This window comes from Grammomys surdaster, unplaced genomic scaffold, assembly GCF_004785775.1.
Source record: "Grammomys surdaster isolate TR1022 unplaced genomic scaffold, NIH_TR_1.0 126278, whole genome shotgun sequence".
Classification (NCBI taxonomy): Eukaryota; Metazoa; Chordata; class Mammalia; order Rodentia; family Muridae; genus Grammomys; species Grammomys surdaster.
In genome coordinates this window covers 6,603,753-6,623,397 of record NW_021621078.1, presented here as the reverse complement: position 1 = coordinate 6,623,397, position 19,645 = coordinate 6,603,753, and the positions used below count along the sequence as shown (strand labels likewise).

The 19,645-nt window shown below is 47.9% G+C and overlaps 1 protein-coding gene across 1 annotated transcript in view; it reads right to left on the bottom strand.

Moving 5' to 3' along the window:
• Positions 1-19,645, bottom strand: part of Nxn (nucleoredoxin) — a 141,690-nt gene that overhangs the window by 11,656 nt on the left and 110,389 nt on the right. Inside the window, exons 2-5 of the mRNA XM_028759298.1 lie at positions 8,179-8,296; positions 5,621-5,754; positions 5,089-5,189; positions 3,278-3,384 (exon numbers count right to left, since the gene is read on the bottom strand). Of these exons, the coding sequence (XP_028615131.1) occupies positions 3,278-3,384; positions 5,089-5,189; positions 5,621-5,754; positions 8,179-8,296 (460 nt within the window). The remainder of the gene's footprint in view (positions 1-3,277; positions 3,385-5,088; positions 5,190-5,620; positions 5,755-8,178; positions 8,297-19,645) is intronic.

Genomic DNA, 19,645 nt, shown 5'->3' with positions numbered 1-19,645 from the left:
CTCTCTCTCTCTCTCTCTCTCTCTCTCTCTCTCTCTCTCTCTCTCTCCCCACACACACACACACAAAGGCCAAGTGGAGGCAGGAGGCAGCTCAGTCTGGGTATAGCCCAGGAACTGCTCCGAGAGCTCCTCTGTAAACCCACCTCGTCGCCCTGGCACGGCATGGTGCTCATGCCCATAACTCTAGCACCTGGGAGGCAGGGGCAAGCGGAATGTTACTACACATTTAAGGCCAGCCTGGTCTACGAAGTGAGTTCCAGGCCAGTCAAGGCTACATAATGAGACTATGTTTCAAAATTTAAAAAGCGCTGTGGCCTGTGTCCATCATCTCAGGGCTGGGAAGGTCGAGAGGTTGAGACAGGAAAAGATTTAGGCCAGCCAGGATTATAGAGTGAATTCCAGTCCAGCCTGGGCTGTAGAGTGAGTGAGATCTTGTCTCAGAAAAAAACAACCAAGGGACTGAAGAGAGGTAGGTCAGCAATTAAAAGCACTGTCTGTAACTGCAGAGGACCTAGACTTGATTCCCAACACCCATAGGTGACTCACAATCATAGTATCTGATACCTACTTCTGGCCTCGGAAGGTGCCAAGCATATATGTCACACACAGACACACATATAAGCAAAATATCTACACACATACAATAACAATAAAACTTTAATAATACTGCAAATTACTACCTGCTTGAGAGCTCAGCTTTTTTGTGGTGCTATGAGATAATTTCCTATGGATAAATCCCTAAAAAGCAGATTTCTTCTTTTTTAATTTCTTATTAATATATCTTTTTTTTTGTTTGTTTTTTTGAGACAGGGTTTCTCTTTATAGTCTTGGAACTCACTCTGTAGACCAGGCTGGCCTCGAACTCAGAAATCCACCTGCCTCTGTCTCCCAAGTGCTGGGATTAAAGGCGTGTGCCACCACTGCCTGGCTTATTATGTCTTTAAAGATGTATTCATCCATAATTATTGCTGTGTGTGAGAAACAGGGATTCTCAAAAACTCAGGTCCCTATGTTGCTAAAGGGGAGTGAGGCTATCTTCAGCATCAACTGCCTGCGTCTGGAGTCACCTAGGAGACGAGGAGCACAGCTCCACATGGATCTGTAAGGGCATCTCTACAGAGGCCTGGCCAGCTGAGGGAGAAGACTCACTCTGAGTGCGGATGGGCCATTCCATGTGCTGTGGCTGGGACAGAACAACGTGGGGATAGGGCCGAAGTCTGCAGAGCGTCAGCCTCTCCTCCCCCCCCATCCCCCTTGCCTCCTGAGCCATCAAGCGGGAACTGACTCTGAAGCTGAGACCCATGGAAAATCCTTGCTCCCTTAAGCTGTCTCTGCTAAGTACAGCGTCACAGTCATGAACCACTGTTAATACAGGCAGAAAGGAAAAACCTATTGTCATCAGAAGAGGCTGGCACTGATGGACAACAAAGTCTAAACCCAGGAGAGCCCTGGCTCTCAACCAGCCTACCAAATGTGTTTTGCCTGTAGTGGCTTGAAAGGCCTTTAGTCACAGGCTGGAGAGCCTGTGGCATGGCCTTGAAGACTGTGATGCTGGAGGAAACCTCTTGTCCACTGAACAAAGAGACAGTCACGTCTCCTTGAATTAGAACACTGAGTCACTTTCAGAGCAAGGAAACTTAATCCCACAGGTGGAGAAGTCAAAGCACAGCCCCATGTATTTCTGTTTATTTTTGCAGTGCAGGGATGGAACTTAAGCAAGCCCTACCCTCCAGTTTAATTCTGGAACTGCCAGTCAAGTACTTTCCCAAGAAAGAGCCCATTTGGCTAGCCGGGGTGGAGGGGGGGTTGCTCATCTGACAAAGGGAGTGTCTAGTTTGTTTCTGTGATATTCTTTATTTCTGAACATCATTGTAATGCAAATCTGGTGGTCGACTCTTTGTGGAAATGTCCTCAACTGAAAGGTAGTAGGAGTGCAACACACACACACACACACACACACACACATATGCACACACACACACACACACATGCACGCACGCAGGCATGCACGTGCAATTGCATGGAAGAAGCATTTCATCTATATCACTTCTTAGCAATTTTCTGTCAGAGGTTCGTCATGAGTGATTTGCAGAGGAGGAACGGAGGCTCAAGCATTCCAAGTGATAGAACCAAGTGAAGAATCACAGAAGATTATCCTTTAGTCTGTATGACAGGGAAACCTTGGAGGAGAGTTCTGATCTAGGGATTTGGAAGCATGTACTCTGCAGGCCATTCATGCCAGAAGCCACTATGAAAGGGGGTGAGAAGTAGCTGTCTTATCAGAACAAGTACTAAAAACAACAAACTCACCCCAAACCTCCAACGCTATTGCTGTAATGAGGTGTAAGTCATGTTATATGCCATAAAATTCACCCCAAGAGCCAGGCGGTGATGGCTCATGCCTTTAATCCCAGGACTTGGGAGGCAGAAGCAGATGGATCTCTGTGAGTTCATGGCTAGCCTGGTCTACAGAATAAGTTCCAGGACAGCCAGACCACAGAGTGAAACCCTGTCTCAAACAAACAAACAAATAAACAAACAAAGCACCCCAAGTAATTTTTAAAAGTTTTGTTTTACTTTACTTTAAGAAGTATATGTGTGTGTGCTTGTGTACTTGTATGTGTGTACATGTGTGTGTATGTGTGTGTATACCCAAAGAAACCAGAAGAGGCTGTGAGATCTCCTGGAGCTGCAGTTACAGGTCACTGTGAGCCTCCTGAAATGAATTCTGGGAAATGAACCAGGCCCTGTGCAAGAGCAGTTAAAGCTCTCAAACACTGAGCCGTTTCTCCAGTTCCCAGGCCCAAATTAAAAAAAAAAAAATTTTTTTTTTTGGTTGTTTTAATTTTTCGAGACAGGGTTTCTCTGTGTAGCCCTGGTTGTTCTAGAACTCACTCTGTAGACCACATGCCTTGAACTCAGAGAGCTGTACCCACCTCTGCCTCCTGAGTACTGGGACTAAAAGCATGTGCCATAACTGCCTGGCCCAAGTAATTTTTTAAAAATATCAGGAACATGAACACTCACAAAAGTAAAGCCTAGTTGTTCATTTGGTTGGTGGCTTTGGTCCTTCTGAAACAGTCCCCCATATAGCTCAGACTGACATGGAATTTGCAGCCGTCTGCCTCTGCCTCCCAGGTGCTAGGCTTACAGACATGCACCACCATGCTGTTTAAAAGATGTTCTTTCTCTGCCTAAAAGGAGGCCAGGGATGTGGAAAGCCCGGGTGGGCAAGTTTCCATCCAGGCCACACAGAGTCCAGGCCTGGGATGCCTACCTTGGATTCCATACAGTCGGTTCAGACGAGACCGCCGGGCCTCATCAGTGTAGGGGACAGCGAGCCACGGCATCTCACTGAAGTACTGTTTGAAAGACTCCTCTGACCTGTAGAAAGATGTGGAGAAAATTTCTTTATCCTGTGTGCATCTCCACTCTTCCCGCTATTATCAAGTTTACTGGTCCTATGGGGTTGGGATTCCTAAACTCAGATTTCTCGCCTAGCTCCTCGAGCACCAGGCTATCGGTGTTTGATATTCTACCCATTCTGTTGCTCATCAAGAAGCAAATGACTCCATCCGCCCAGTGGCTCCCAAACTAAAATGGCAGCTAGGCCATGCCTCCTACTAATTTTACCTTTTTTTTGGTTTTGTTTTGTTTTTTCGAGACAGGGTTTCTCTGTGTAGCCCTGGCTGTCCTGGAACTCACTCTGTAGACGAGGCTGGCCTCAAACTCAGAAATCCGCCTGCCTCTGCCTCCCAAGTGCTGGCATTAAAGGCGTGTGCCACCACCGCCCGGCGCCTATTTTTTTTTAACCTAATTTTACCTATGCCCAGCATGAACACATTTGATTTATTTATTTTTTTTGTAAAGATTTGATTTGATTTGTGTGCACTTGCTTGTGTGTGTGTTTGTGCAGGAGGAAAAAGAAAAAGCCAGGAAGGGACACTGGACCCCTTGTGGCTGGAGTTATGGGTGTTTGGTATTTGTGAGCTGCTCCCTGGATGCACAGGTGCTGGAGTCAGAACCCTGGTCCTCTGATGGAGGTAAGTGTGCTCAACCACGGAGCTATCTCTCCAGTCCCAACACATTTGACTTTTACAGCAGGCCTGGACACATCCACAGTCGTGTTCTCTGTGTATATGTGGTGTGTAAAGAACTACGCAGTAGGCACCAAGCCTGAACCTATGACTATACACTAAGAAGCAACAGGGAAAGTGAGAATGCTTTAGTTATAGAAAGCACATTAGGGCTGAGCTATGGGGATGTATAATGACCAGGGAGGGCACAAAGGAACTTTGCGGGTGATGGAAATGTTCTGTATCTTGATTGGATGACAATAGTGACACAGTAAACACATGGGGTAGAGCTCTCTGGATAGAAAAACCCAAAACAGATGCAATTTCTTTATATAGAAATTGTGTTTCAATAAAGGTGATATTGTTTAAAACAAAGCTTTAAATGTCTTCAGGCTGGCTTTGGATCCCTTGCACCGAGACAGGGAATTGTGGGGTGGGGCCATGAGACAATAGATAGCACAGGAAGTACAATGTCAAAGCTACCGTGTGGCATATTGAGAGTCGTCTGTGACTAGGGCCTAGCGAGGTAGAAGCTCCTGCTCTCTCAGTCTGGAACTTGGCTGGGGTTCTAAGCTGGAGACTGCTTATTGATGACGGGACAAGGAGAAGCAGAGACACCTGAGGCTAGAGGGACAGGGCCCTGGGAAACTACAGTCCTCACTTGTGTGATTTCCTATCCACGTGCATTGATGGAGTCCTAGACAAAGTGCATGACCAGATCTATGCAAAACACAGTCACATGGTGCAGTCTCTGGCTCGCTTCCATCCTCCACCCTGTATTTCCCTCACAGTCTAGGAAGCTGAACCAAAAATGCATCTTGATTTCCACTGACCCTGCAGTGCACTGGGAAAGGCCTAGGTGTTTGCAGCAAGGTTTACCTCAGCTAATATCCTAGGTCTGTCTTCCCCAAGCCCATGGCCTACACTGAGGAAGACATACGAGGCAAAAGACACACATGTAAGCCATTACTGGAAAAGTGGTGTGTGCCGACGCTTCAAAGATACACCATACCTGTCTGCACTAACGAAGATGATCTCAAACTTCTGGCCTGCCTCCTTGATCTTCCGATAGGATTCCACCAGCACTCTGGTGAGGCTTCGGCAGGGTGGACACTGAAAGACAAGAGCATGTGACATGTCTTCTTCTCTACCTCCAGCCATTGCCACTGGAGGACAGATGACAAGACCCTGGGTAGGGCTGGGACAGCAAAACCCAATTTATACGAGAGACAGAAGAAATGGTAATCATGGTAATCGTATGCACAGCTGAGGCTCAGCCTAGGCTACAGGCAGCAGGCGGCGGGGAGATCCCTCCCGTTTTTTGGAGCCTGAGAAATCTTGTCAGCATGGATGGCTGAGGAGAGGCTGTATCCTTGTTGCCATCATCACTGATAGCATGAGCATTTACTGTCATCAATGAGCAAGGAAAGGCAAGGCCAGGGAACTTCTGCCAGAGCCTCCTACCCCAGAAGCCGAGTCCTCGAAGCACAGTGGTGACACTGCTGTTCCCTTCAGTCTAAACCAAGGAGAGGCCAAACACTCACCCAGTGTGCAGAGAAATAGACTCCCACATGAGACCCCTCCAGGCTGCTGCTCTCCAGCGACTGCCCATTATTTCTAAGCAAGGGCCCCGCAATAACTTCCCGGAAGGGTTTAGGTCCCCAAGGGAATTCCAGACCTGAAATAGATAGGCCACAGAGGGTGTGAACATCAAGGCTCTTTATTTAAGTTTCCAGAACTCTAGGCTTAATTATGTCATCATACAGAATTTATTAGCCCAGCCACAGGATCTGCAGCCAATGCAGAAACAAAAGAACTCGGGCTATCAAGGTGGCTACCTTCCATGGGTAGATGTCTAGAGCCAGGCCCTGAGATGTGTAAAGGAAGAAGGAGAGAAGAGATTCTGAAGGACTATCCTCTGATCACCACTTGTGTACGCTGGGGCATCTGTGTGCCAACACACACACACACACACACACACACACACACACAAAGTTTTTAGAAAATGTAACTTAAAAGCTGGGTGGTGGTGGCTTCTCCTTTAATCCCAGCACTCAGGATGCAGAGATCTCTGTTAGTTTGAGGGTAGCCTGGTCTACAGAGTGAGTTCCAGGACAGCCAGGGCTATACAGAGAGAAATCCTGTCTTGAAAGAGCAAAACACAAAAACAGAAACAAAAAGAAAGAAAATGTAAATCTAAAAAAATTTTAAAACGAAAGGAAAACTCATCTGTGGCAATGTGATAGCCTCATTACCACCTAGGCAGTGGTTCCTAGGCAGTGCTGGGGAAATGAGAAGACCTCTCTTCAGATGCAGAAGCAAGATTAGAGAGGAGAGCAGGCCAGAGCAGACCACCTAGGTAGCTGACAGACTCAGTTGGGTCTGCTGTACCTGTGTTGGACCACACCCAGATAACAATCCAATCTTATCCTGCCAGCTCCACATTTCCCAGACCTGAATACACTGTGGGACTGTTCAAGTGCGATGCTGCTGGGCCACACCGTCAGAGTTTCAAAAGCAACAGGCCAGGGCTGGGGCCTAGGAAACCAAGAGAGGACTGCAGTATAATAAAAATGAAAATTCACAAAACCCAGATGGTCAGCATTTTGATGACACTTGAACTCCCAGCAGGAAGAGGAACTAACGTGTTCCCAGCTCAACACATTATTTTCTCACAGGGTGGTCCATGGCCCACTGCCTCAAAATCGCCTGAGGGGCCAGGGATGAGAGTCCAGTTAAAAAATGCAGGTGGCCAAGCTCACCCGGAAATCAGAGGATACAAAACTCTATGGAGACCAGCCTCTAGGCTGGCTATGTTAACGATCCTGGGAGTGGGTGGGGTGTGAGTTCGCCATGTCCTGATTTTTATAAAGGATAATTCGTCTATATAAGAAATCTCAATCTCTGTCTCTGACTCTTGTTTGTTTGCTTCTCTCTCCAAGGCCTCACTATGTATTTCTGACTAACCTGGAGCTCAGTAAGTAGACCAGGCTGGCCTCAATGTATAGAGTACCACCTGCCTCTGCCTCCCAAGTGCTGGGATTAAAGACGTGCGCCACCACACTGGCCTTGATTTCTATTTTTTGAGAGTAGCTCAAGTTGGCTTTGAACTCAGAACCTTCTTAGCCTCCAGAATGTTGGGCTTAAGGTATGTACTACTACATCTAACTCTGAGTGTGTGTGTGTGTGTGTCCAGGTATGAATCCTCCAGTTGGCTCAGTAAGCAAGGTAGCAGTGGAGACCTTGTAATTCTATTCCTCTGGTGCAAGAGGGAAGGCAGTCTGGGGAGACTTCCCAGTATACAGCCATCAGCCATCAGGTCAGCATGAGCAAGGCCATTAGGAACTGAGATTGTACAGGGAGGTCAGAGGACAGCTTGTACAAGTTGGTTCTCTTCTTCCACCTTGTTGGTTCTAGAAGTGGATCTCAGGTTGTCAGGCCTGGCAGCAAGTGCCCCTGGGCCTTCAGCCCTCTCCTCTCTGTGCATCAAGACAGGGTCTCATTGTATATGCCTGGCTAGTGTGGGACTTGCTATGGAGACTGGGCTGATCTTGAACTCAAAGAAATCCACCTGCCTCTGCCTCCTAAGTGCTGGGATTAAAGGTACATAACACCATACTCAGATACTCTATATTTTTATAGAGGAATCACACACACACATACACACAGACACAGAGAGAGAGAGAGAGAGAGAGAGAGAGAGAGAGGGGGGGGGGGAGGGAGAGAGAGGGAGAGAGAGAGAGAGGGAGAGAGAGAGAGAGAGAGAGAGAGAGAGAACACGAGAATGCAGATCCTTATTGTTAAGGCTATTGAAATAACACTAGAGTTGGTATCTGGGTTCTTGCTGTTTCCCAACAGCCTCCCCAGCCCTCAGAGCTAAACATTCCTTCCCAGATCCCATCTGCTTTGGCCCAAGAATTAATGTCCCCTGGAGGGACATTCTGAGCCTTTAAAACTCTTAACCATGACCTGGAGAATACAGTAATTTTATCAAGACAATATTCTCTAGCCATGTAAACCTACTTACAGTACTTCATTAGTACTGAGGTCCAGGAGGGGCTAGAGCAGAGAGGTGGGGGAGTCAGGCACACCCAAGCCTTACCTTCTGGGTCATCTCGAATCACCAGGAGCCCATTCCTGCACACAACCTTCCCTGTGGTGGCGTCTAGGAATATTAGCGATGGAATGTTGGAGACTCGGTATTTGTTCCAAAGTTTAAGCTATAAAAAGAAAAGTACGATAAGGTGGTTAAACCCAAGCCAAATTAATTGCAGAGTTCTTTCATGCCCCCCCAGGCCCAGGAAGAGATGAAACAATTTGGGAATGACTGGCCCAAATCAGAGTTGCCCAGCAATAGGGATGGGTTCATTACAGCCCCACGAGCCTGTATGGTCCTGTAAGGTATAAGAGACCCCAAGTCCTAGAATGGTTCATGTTGCGACAGAGGGGATTGATAGAAGGACATTTAGTCTCTTGCCAGTCCCCAGGGGACAACCTGAAAATCCCAGTGAAGACCTGACATGTTTGGAGTGCAATGAGACCTTAGCCAGCTGACCTGGGAAGGGAGGGAAGCATCTCCACCCAGCAGCAGGCAGCACGCAGCAGCCAGCCATCAGCCAAGGAGGAGGGAAGAGGCTTTCCAACAAGAACGAGTAGTTAAAATGTGCCCCTCTCCACACTTGTCCAGGCCTGTGACAGGAATAGCATCTTTGCTATGCATGTGTGCCCTTTGTCTTGCTGAACACAGGCCACAAACCTGCCCCAACCCTCAGCCGGCACCACCACTCCAAATCGCCTCTGGGCTTCTGGCAGAGTGCCGAGGCTGGCAGTGCAACTATTAGAGGCCCAGGATCTAAGAAGGAAGCTGAGAACCTGGGAACTTCACAGCCCTGGACAAGAAGCCAGATTTTCACAGGCTCCATTGCTTGCTCATGGCTATGGAGTGAACACCCCTTTGGTAAGCCACTGGGTGCTCTGAGATGTAACTGCCAAGCCCTAGCACCAAAACCATGAAGGGAAATGTTGGACTTGCTACACAGCTCCAAACGGAAAGAAGCAAAGGATAGCTACAGGAGGGCTGTAAGACTCCTTTCTGGGGGACCTGGGAGTCCAGGCCAGGGGCTTAGCCATTGCTCAAATGGGGCAGGATTATGTGGAAGGGCACTAGGCCTTGGAATGTGGCTGCACACAGTGGAGGGGAAGGAGTGTGTGGATGGGGGTCTGATGGTATTTAATTCAATTCCAGAGTGTCTGCCAAGAAGCTCGAGGTTTCTCAGCCTATAGAGACACATGGCTTGGCAGAACAGTTGTTGGATCCTACTTCAAACTGGGTGGCCGCACTTGATTGCTTACCAGCCCCACATTTCCGGTGGGCTCACAAAACAGCCTCTTAACAAGAGTGGCTGTGAGTGAGTGGCTGTGGGCGGCTTATGGGGCTGCATCATTCCACAGAAACTTGATCCTGGGCTCAGATCAAGTGTTGTTTTATTGTTATTGTCTTGAGACAAGGTCTCACCACGGAGCTGAGGTTGTCTTAGCATTAGATATGAAACTCAGGCTAGCCTTGAGTTCTGATCTTCCCGCACTGCCCCAGCTTTTGATGATGGACAATTACACTCCGCCCCCCTCCCCCTCCAAGATAGGGTTAGAAACAGAGACTGTGTAGCCCTGTGTATCCTGGAAATCACTCTGTAGACCAGGCTGGCTTGGAACTCTGAGGTTCACTTGCTTCTGCCTCTTAAGTGCTGGGATTCTCACTGTGTGCCACCACTGCCCGGCATATTGATGAAACACTCTTTAGAGGTTTGACAGCAAACAAGACCTTTGTGCCACTGGGATTGGTAAGTTAAATTTCCTGTGCTAGAGTGCTTCCAGGTTACTTAAAGGGGGTATCCAAGATGGCGGGGGGGGGGGGGGGCGTGCACTGGAAAGATGGCTCAGCAATTAAGAGTACTTGCTCCATAATCAAGAGGACCAGACTTTCGATCCTATCACCCACAGAACAAGTCAGTGTCCCTTTAAATGTCTGTAACCCTAGTTCCAGTGAGAGCAGAAATAATAGGAGGGTAACTGGGGATTGCTGGTTTCTAGCCCAGCTGAGACTTAAGCCCTGGGTATAGAGAGAGACCCTGCTGCAAAGAAATAAATAAGCCACAGAAGAAGGCACACAATACCCTCTTCCCTGTGGGTGCACATACTCTCTCTCTCTCCTCCTCCTCTTCCTCCCCCCTTCACCATATGAAGGAAGGAAGAAAGGAAGGAAGGAGAAAAAATTTTAAACAGGAAGATTAAGATCATGGAGTTGAAACTTTTTTTGTTTAGAATATAATTTTGGAGGGGGAAAAGTAATCACTTGAAAACATTGGCAAACAGCAAAAATCACAAAAAAGAAGAGTAACCCAGGATCCACTGCTTGGGGAGGCTGAAACCATGCTCCACCCTGCTGGTAGTGAGAGCCCGTTTCCTGGCTCCCTTGCCAATGCGCCTGCTGATGTCAGTTTTTCCGAGCTGACAGGGAAGGCGCACCTCGCTTTCATTGCTCTTATACTCACTGATGTTAGCATGTATACGCCAACAATACATTACATACACGGCTAACGACACATCGGGTTTTCTTCTTCTATGTTGTGGAACTTGCAAGTGCTGAGATTCACTATGCAGCTATAAACTGAGTGCCTACTATGTGCCTCTTCTAAATACAAGAGGCATGAGAAAGAACAAGGCTGCCAAGCAGTGGTAGTGGGCGCCTTTAATCCCAGGACTCAGGTGGCAGAGGCAGGCAGATCCCTGTGAATTTGAGGCCAGCCTAGAGCTAGTTCTAGGACAGACAGGCTAAACACAGAAACCCTGTCTTGGAAAACAAACAAAAGAAAAACTAACCAACAGAAAAAGAGCCAGGCCCTGGTAGAGCTTCAGCTCTCATGGACGAAAAGATGATAAAGAAGAATAAAACTGGGAAATAATTTCAGACATTTTAAAAGAACTAGAAAGAACACCTCACAGGGAAAATGCAGAGTCATGCTTAGAAGAATGGCCCACATTTTAGTGATAGGCACTGGGGGGGGGCATCTCCATATATATATACATATACATACTCATACACATATACACATGTACACAGCACACACTTATGATGAATGACATGGGGCCACAGACTTCTGTCATGCAATGAAGCAAGTCTCATGCATGGGTAAGGCCACCTGTAGCCCAAGGAACCTGTCAAAAGGCAGGAGGCTGGCTGCTAAGGCCAGAGAGGATGCAGTCAGAGCTATTTATAGCCCTAGTCCCTTACCTATGTGTTTTAAGGAAATAGGGCCAGGGGTGTAACTCAGTGGTAATGACAAGTATATAGGTAAGTAGATGACAGATAGATGATAGATAGATGATAGATAGATAGATAGATAGATAGACTGACTGACTGACTGATAGACTGAATGAATGAACCCCAACTTTTAAATATATTCTATTTTTGTGTATATGTGTGTCTGTATGTATGTGCAAGTACCCTTGGAAGCCAGAAGAGGGTATCAGACACCCTGGAAGTGGAGTTACAGGTGACTAAGATGCCTGACTTGGGTGCTGGAAACTTAAGAAAATGCCTTTAACCACTGAACCATCTCCCTAGCCTAACCCCAGTAGCATTTTTTGAGGCTGGGTTAAAAACAACAACAACAACAAAAATAACAATGGCAGCCAAAAGATACCTGGGCTCTAAGAGCTCGTCACTTCCTCCTTGGATCTCAGGAGGATAGCAGGTCATGGCTCGCGTTTCCATTGATCACTGGATCTTTGTTTCCAAGTATTGGCCTGCTGGCTTAGGGAAAAACATTTGTTGCTTCTGTGCTTATAAGGGACACTGAAAAGTTGGTCCTTTTATAGTCTAACACATCATGGTCTAATTTCATGACAATGATTTATTTAGGAACTTATTCATCAGTGAGCTCTGTCTGTGGCTTGGAGCACATTTCTCAAGCTGTAGATCAGAGTTACTCATCTTGGAAAGAGCGTGGAAGACCCAGACAGTCATTCTGACCTTGACCTTTTCTTTTTTAATTTTAAAGTTCTTATTTACTTTTATGTGTATGGGTGTTTTTCTTGCATGCATGTCTGGACACCACATGTATGCCTGATTCCCCTTGGAGGTCAGAGAAGGTGTCAGTTCCCTAGGAACTGAAGTTCCAGAATGTTGTATGCTGTCATGTGGGCGCTGGGAATCAAGCCCAGGTCCTCTGGAAGAGCAGCCAGTGCTCTTAACTGTGAGCCATCTCTAAATTTTTTTCATACATATATAGACAACTTTGTGAGTGCACACTACTGTGTGCAGGCCCATAGAGGCCTAAAGAGGGTGTCAGATGTCTTGGAGCTGGAATACAGTTGGTTAGGTCTCCTGATGTGGGTGCTGGGAGCCACACCCAGGTCCTCTGAAGAGGGGATACCCTCTTAAACAATGTTCCATCTCTCCAGTGCCTTGCCCGTGATACCTGAGTCAGATCTTGCTACCTGAACCAGAAAACTGGTCCTCAGATTGAAGCGGTCATCTTTGTGCCGAGAGCCTCTATCACACAGAATGGCTGTGAGAAAAGCTTGTGCTTCAAGAGTGATTCACTCTGCCTTAAAGCCTGCTGAAGGTCTCCCAGAGGCCCTCGAAGACAGGCTTCTTAACCATCTGAGGGTTACATAGACATGCTGCCATGGAAAAGTGTACATATATAGAAAGTCTGTGTGTAATATAATGGAGCTCATGAGCCCTGAGGCCCACTAGTGAGATCTGCAGAACTGCAGCATGCCTGTGAGTCCCAGATAAAGACCCTTTGTCTTAAGAGTTCATAGTATGCCAGTCTTGACCTTGACTCAATAGGGAAAGCTGTGACACCTACCACATTCCTGTCTGTCATTCAAATCTCCAACATCTGCCCAGAACCTAAGACGAAGCACAGTGAGAGTGAACCAAGGTCCTGCTGCCAGCATCCAGAGTCCTTTCCAGGCTGATGAGTGCCTACAGCGACCAGACCATCCTTTGTTTTAGTTGTGGTGGTAATGTCTAGATAACTTAGTGCTTCGAGCTAAGTGCACTTTTAAAAAAGCATCCCCAGCCGGGCAGTGGTGGCGCATGCCTTTAATGCCAGCACTTGGGGGGCAGAGGCAGGTGGATTTCTGAGTTCGAGGCCGGCCTGGTCTACAGAGTGAGTTCCAGGACAGCCAGAGATACACAGAGAAACCCTGTCTCGAAAAACAAAACAAAAACAAACAAACAAAAAGCACCCCCAGCAGCCATGCATAGTGGTGCACATCTTTAATCCCAGCACTCAGGAGGCAAAAGCAGGTGGAACTGTGAGTTTGCATCCAGCCTTTATCTACATAGAGTTCTAAGGCTACATAAAGAGACCCTGTCTCCAAATCCACCACCCCCAAAAGTGAGCTCGTATTCTTCTTAGTATTACAGTGGAACTTTTGGGGGGGAGGATGCTGAGACTGAACTGAAGGCCTCATGCATTCTAGACAAGTGCTCTCTGCCACCGAACCCAAGATGCCCGCATTGAATCATCAGCACGCCGTCACCATCCAAGAGATTCATCCAGGAGGAAACACGTCAGCATGGAAAGAAAACAGACCACTGAGTGGCTGGGCTGTCATCCTGGCCCTAAACCTGACTAGACTTCCATGGACAGGTCACTTGGAGCGCATAATACCCACTGCAGGGTATTTGAGCCCAAGGAAGGTGTCACATGTGGAAACACTTCAGTTTTCAAAGCCACATCCACACGGGATGCTTCATTAAGGCTGGGATCCAGTTTATGATTACTTCCCCTTGTCTTGTCAGCATCTGCTTCAAAGACTATTTCCATGTCAGCTTTGTTTTACAGTTAATCAATCAACTGCACAGTTAGCAGACTGTAAATGAGATGACTTACCGAATGGGGTGCGGTTATTTTGCTATAAGCATCTTATGCAAAACTAGACATTTGGAGGCCCTGTTTTATGTCATCTGTTTGCAGTTGCCTCTTAACTCCTTATCCTTACTTTCCGAACATATATACATACATATACATACATATATATGCACGTACACACTATATATATTTATATATTTATATATATATATATATATATATATAGAGAGAGAGAGAGAGAGAGAGAGAGAGAGAGAGAGGGAGAGAGGGAGAGAGGGAGAGAGAGAGGTATTATACTGTTTCAGGTTAGCCTTGAACTCCTGGTCTCAAGCCATCCTCCTGTCTCATCCTTCCACTCAGCTGGGACTAGCTGGGACTACAGGCGTGTGCCGGCTGTCCTCACACCCTGCTGCAATGCTTTTCTGCTTTTGCCTCTGTGGGTTTTGCTAAGAGAACCCTGACACCACATCTGACTCTGGAAGGAATTCCTACTTGGTTTCCTGCCTCCGGCTTGAATGACTAAAAGCTAGGCTACTCAGCACAGCCTGCCTCAGGCGGGCGTGGGAGGGAGGTGCTGCTGAGTCAGGCCCTTCCCATCCAGCTGCCTCTGAACCCCAAGACTGGATGGAGGGCGAGAGCTCATATTCCACTGGATTCAGATTTTTTTTTTTTTTGAAATGGTCAATGGCAAAGTTAGCGTTTGAATCGTTTAAGGTGCTGCTGGGGTCTAACCTGGGCTTTGATGTGTCAGGCTCCAGTGCCCCTGAGCTACATCGCCGGTACAGCCAATGCATTTTTAAAAGGGTCACATACACAGTCACTGCTGTGGTTGGAAAGTGCGAGGGTCTTTCATGCCCACATCTGTCCTCTCTCTAGCGACCATCCTGGCAAAGAGTCTACCCAAGGTTAATTCTGTTGGCACCTGTCACTCACAGGACTTTGTCTTCCAGCTTCCTAAAGGCCAGGTGACTGAAATAGAGTGTCACGTCAAACCTCTAACACTTAGAGGTCTAAATGTAAAAATATGGATTAGGACTAGGGAGAGACCCACTAGGTAACAGTGCCTGCTGTGACGGGAGTCCCCCAGCACCCATTAATACAGGCAGCTGTCGTTTCAACATGGTGGGTCCACAGAGGATCACTGGGTCTCAATGGTCAGCATAGTCAAAAAAAACCCAGCAGGACACCTTACATCCTTTTCTGTTCTACCTACCTACCTACCTACTTACACACACACACACGCACACGCACACGCACACGCACACTCACTTGCACACACATATATGCACATATGAGCAGACATACAGAGGTCCATGCAACCCCTGCCCTCCCATGAATATATATATACCACCTGTAGACTTGATCCTTACCCACCCATAAACAAACGAATATTGATGAACAGTTTGCCAAATTCAGAAGCAAGGCAACATAGGAAAGAAACAAAGAGGAGGCAACATTAGCTCAACTTGGCAGAAATCACAAGGGATGACTAAACAGGCTATCCAGTTTCTAGAAAATTCCTATCCTGGGCCTGATGGCAGGTTCTGATTCCAAGGTTGTGGTTGGAACTATCAACCCAGAGATGCTGGCCAGAAAACCTCTGCTGGTGAACCATGAGGCAATGCAACCATCACAAGGGGCAGGCCCGGAACTTGTGAGCTGTAAGGATTCGAGCAGAGTGCAGAGGGTATCTAAACCACTCACTCCATTAGCCAGCACTGCACACGATTCTGGGAAACTCAATTTGGTGATTTCTGAGAAAGCTCAGCTCCTGAGTGTAACCCAAAGATCTGCTCTCAGGCTAAGAACTGCTTGATAGAGGGGCTAAGCTTTTATTTCTCAACAGCTGCTGCAAATCTGTGGGATGAAGCCAAAGCTGACACAGATGTAGGATTAATCAGGAAGCTTAGTGGTCAGGTCAGCTGGAGCCCTCTCAGGCAAACGCCTCCTGCCCTTCCACCCAGCGCTGACCACAGTCACAAACCACCCTTTCTGTGCAAGGCACTCAAAAACACACCCTTGAGTGGGTCCCACCTTCCTAAACTAACACAGCCCACACCATTACAAAGAGGCAGAGGTAAAATATCCTTCCTCCCACCTCCAACATCAAGGCAATATATACCTTCCAGAATCTCCAGCCAGACTGCCTGTGTCTGAATCAGTGTCAGCTACTCAGTGACCTCAAGCAAAAGAGAGCTAACCTCTCCCCGAGCTCCTCCATCTGTGAAATGGGGTAACAGATCCTACAGTCATGGACCATGGTGAAGAGCAGATGAGTTACTCCCAGTGCTTAGACTAAGGCCTGGCCAGGTGAGCGGATGTGCAGTAGATGAAGGCTCTCGGTGGCTCCCACACCAGTCTCTCTGTGGCCACTCCCGCCCCACCCCCACCTTCTAGCTGCGCCCAGAGGCTTTGTTCTAGTCCCAGCGTTCACAGCAGACGTTTGGTCGCCAGTGCTCCTGCAGAATCACTTCCGGGATGCAATCTGGACTGTGGTGGAGCTGCTGGCCCAGGGCAGTGCTCACTGTGTTATGTACTTTCATGAAAGCTGGGGGAGCTGATTGATGGAGGAATGGTGGGGCTGGGGGGAGGTCAGCTAGACTGGGTACCTAACTAAGCAATCAAGTCAGGCTCTTTAAATGCCTTTATGATCCAGTGTCCCCTTAATTCCTTGGGGGAGAGAATCTAACTCACACATACGTGATCTGCTTCAAATGCCAGTGAGATCACAGCTCAATTCTTCCTTTCTCTATAATGCCCTGCCCTCCCCCACCCCCACCCCGTCCCTACTTTTACTGGAGTCAGCTCAGAGAACAAAATAGCATGTGTATTGGGCCAAGATGGTCAGATCCATCACTAGCTTATGAGAACTCAGCAGCCTCCCACCAAGCAATTATAACACACGATTTGGAGGGGGGGGGTCAGTGTCTCATCCAAGCTGATCAAGAACTCTCTATGTAGCCCAGGCTACCTTTGAGTCTGAGATCGTCCTGTCCTAGTCTTTTGAATATATAAGACACTGTGAGGCTTTGACCACATATGCACATGCACACGCACGTGCACACACACACACACACACACACACACACACACACACACACCATAAAGCTGATGATGCCATCTGCCAGAGAAACGAGCAAAAGAGGCGAGAAAGAAGACTTAATTAAGTGACTATGCCAGGGCTCTGCATGCTAAATAAACCTCCTACATGTGACCACCTCCACCGTAAGAGGGTGTGTGAGGAGTCACTAGAACCGCCATACATGGGTCATTTGGTCCTCGTCAGTGAAATCTTTAGTCTGAGCCCAGTTTGTGGGAGGGCAGTGTGGAACAGTAAACCAGTCTAGGCTGAGTCTGCCCGGACCTCGACTCTGTGGTACACTAGGTGGGCAATCTTTGCATCCGTCACGCCGTCTCTCAGAGCCTCAGCTTCCTCAGGAGAAAAATGGGATTATAGTATTGCTTCATGCCACACCGTAAGGATTAAGGTTTACATTATGGCTTTGTGCACAAGGCTCTGGGTTTTATCCCCAGCACCACGACAAAAACAAATAAACAAGCAAACAAGCAAACAAACAAACAACACTGCCAGTTCTCCTAGACCATCTATGGTGTCTCCTCTGAACTTGGCCTAGCACCTGTCAGCTGCAGGTTCCTAGTCTGGCGGGGAGAGAAGGAAGGACATGACTTCTTAGGCCTTGTATCCATTTGGGATACCTTTGGATACCTTCAGACACAACAGACAGGGTGACACCCCTACCTGGTAAAGGCCAGGTCCCTCTCTGCCTGAGGTGTGAGCACTCAAGTCTCAAAGCTTGGCTTCCCTTGCAGGATACTTTCTGAAACGAACCACTTTGCTGCTGGAAGGAGAAGGAGAAAACCCATATGCTACTTCCATTTCTTCATCCGTCCTTGGCAGCCCACACATTGCTGGTGCATTGACAGCTTTGCTTTCATATTCACACCTCCTTGTAAGGGCTTAGCCTAGCAACCACTGCCCCTTAACCCTCCTCCAAGGGGATCATTGTGCTTTGGGGTCATCGAGGCAGGAACCAGAGGGCAGGGAATGAGAACACAGGCTCTGGAGTTTGGACGCTGTCTCTGCTACCTTAGGAAAATTACCCTCCACATGCTTTGCTCTATGCCAACCACCAGCCAGCTTTGTGGCCTGTCCTGCCCAGGACAGAGAGTGGGCCACACACTGGAAGTGCTCAGAAGTGTCCCTGGTACATGGTCCTCTCAGGAGTCCATGCTAGGACAATGGGCCTGTGGTCCTCAAACTCAAATGCATTGAGGAGGCAGGTCCCTGCTGGGTGCTTAGGTCACTGAGTGCCACTGGCCCTGTCAGGCCTGGGACAAAGCACTATCCCCATAAGTCCCCTCTTTATGAGGGACTTTCTGCCAGAGGGTAAGCATATGGATTCAGGTCAGGAAAGTGGGGGTGAGGAGGCTGCTAGACTGGTGAGGCTACACAGTGATAGCCTGCCTTTAGAAAAGGTGGGAGATGGTGACGGCTTTGAGAGGAGCATACAGCATACACGGGTGAAACTGTAGCCGGCACAAGAAACCCTGGCTTTATTACAGATGGAAGGCTCTTTCCAGGCTCTCTCTGTCTCTCTCTCTCTCTTTTTTTTTTTTTTGGTTTTTTGAGACAGGGTTTCTCTGTGTAGCCCTGGCTGTCCTGGAACTCACTTTGTAGACCAGGCTGGCCTTGAACTCAGAAATCTGCCTGCCTCTGCCTCCCAAGTGCTGGGACTAAAGGCGTGCGCCACCACCGCCCGGCCCAGGCCATCTCTAATCCAGTTTCTTCCCGTCTCACAACAGGGAGTCACTAAGATGGGGCCATTAGTTACAACCTCAACCAGAGACAGGACCAGAGACAGAGTCTGACTGATGGGTACCACACAGGTAAGAACCAGAAGTTGAAAGTACAGAGGCAGATCTCTGTGTGGCTCAGATGCCTGTATCTGACACCCTGCTGCATAGACAAGGTCTCACTATGTAGCCTGGCTGGCCTTGAACTAGAGATCTTCCTGTCTCAGTTTCTATGTACTTCATAGTGCCCCAAGTGCTATGATTACCTGGCAGATCAGACTTGGTTTCTTTGGTGGGGAAGGCTACAGTGGGATGCTAGCAAGGTCAGAGCAGGAGCTTGAGAAAGTATATCCTAGAAATGAAAGAATGAGGCAGAGGGACCTACGGAAGCGAGGCACTCTCTGAGAACCATACTTCCTCAGAAGTCCCATGAAAAGCAGCTTAGTTACCAAAATCCATCCAGGAAGCCTTGTATTCAGACTGTTTTCCATCAACAAGTATAAATCGGTGTGATTAAAGTCTAAACATACCAAGGTCCCCTTTAAAAAGTGCTAAAATTTACTGGGCCATGGTGGTACATACCATTCATCCCAGCACTTAGGAAGCATAGATAGGCAGATCTCTGTGAGTTTGAGGCCAGCCTGGTCTATACAGCAAGTTCCTAGCCAGCCAGGCCTATATTGAAAAGAACCTTCTCGCCGGGCGGTGGTGGCGCACGCCTTTAATCCCAGCACTTGGGAGGGAGAGGCAGGCGGATTTCTGAGTTCGAGAGTTCGAGGCTAGCCTGGTCTACAGAGTGAGTTCCAGGACAGCCAGAGCTATACAGAGAAACCCTGTCTCGAAAAACCAAAAAAAAAAAAAAAA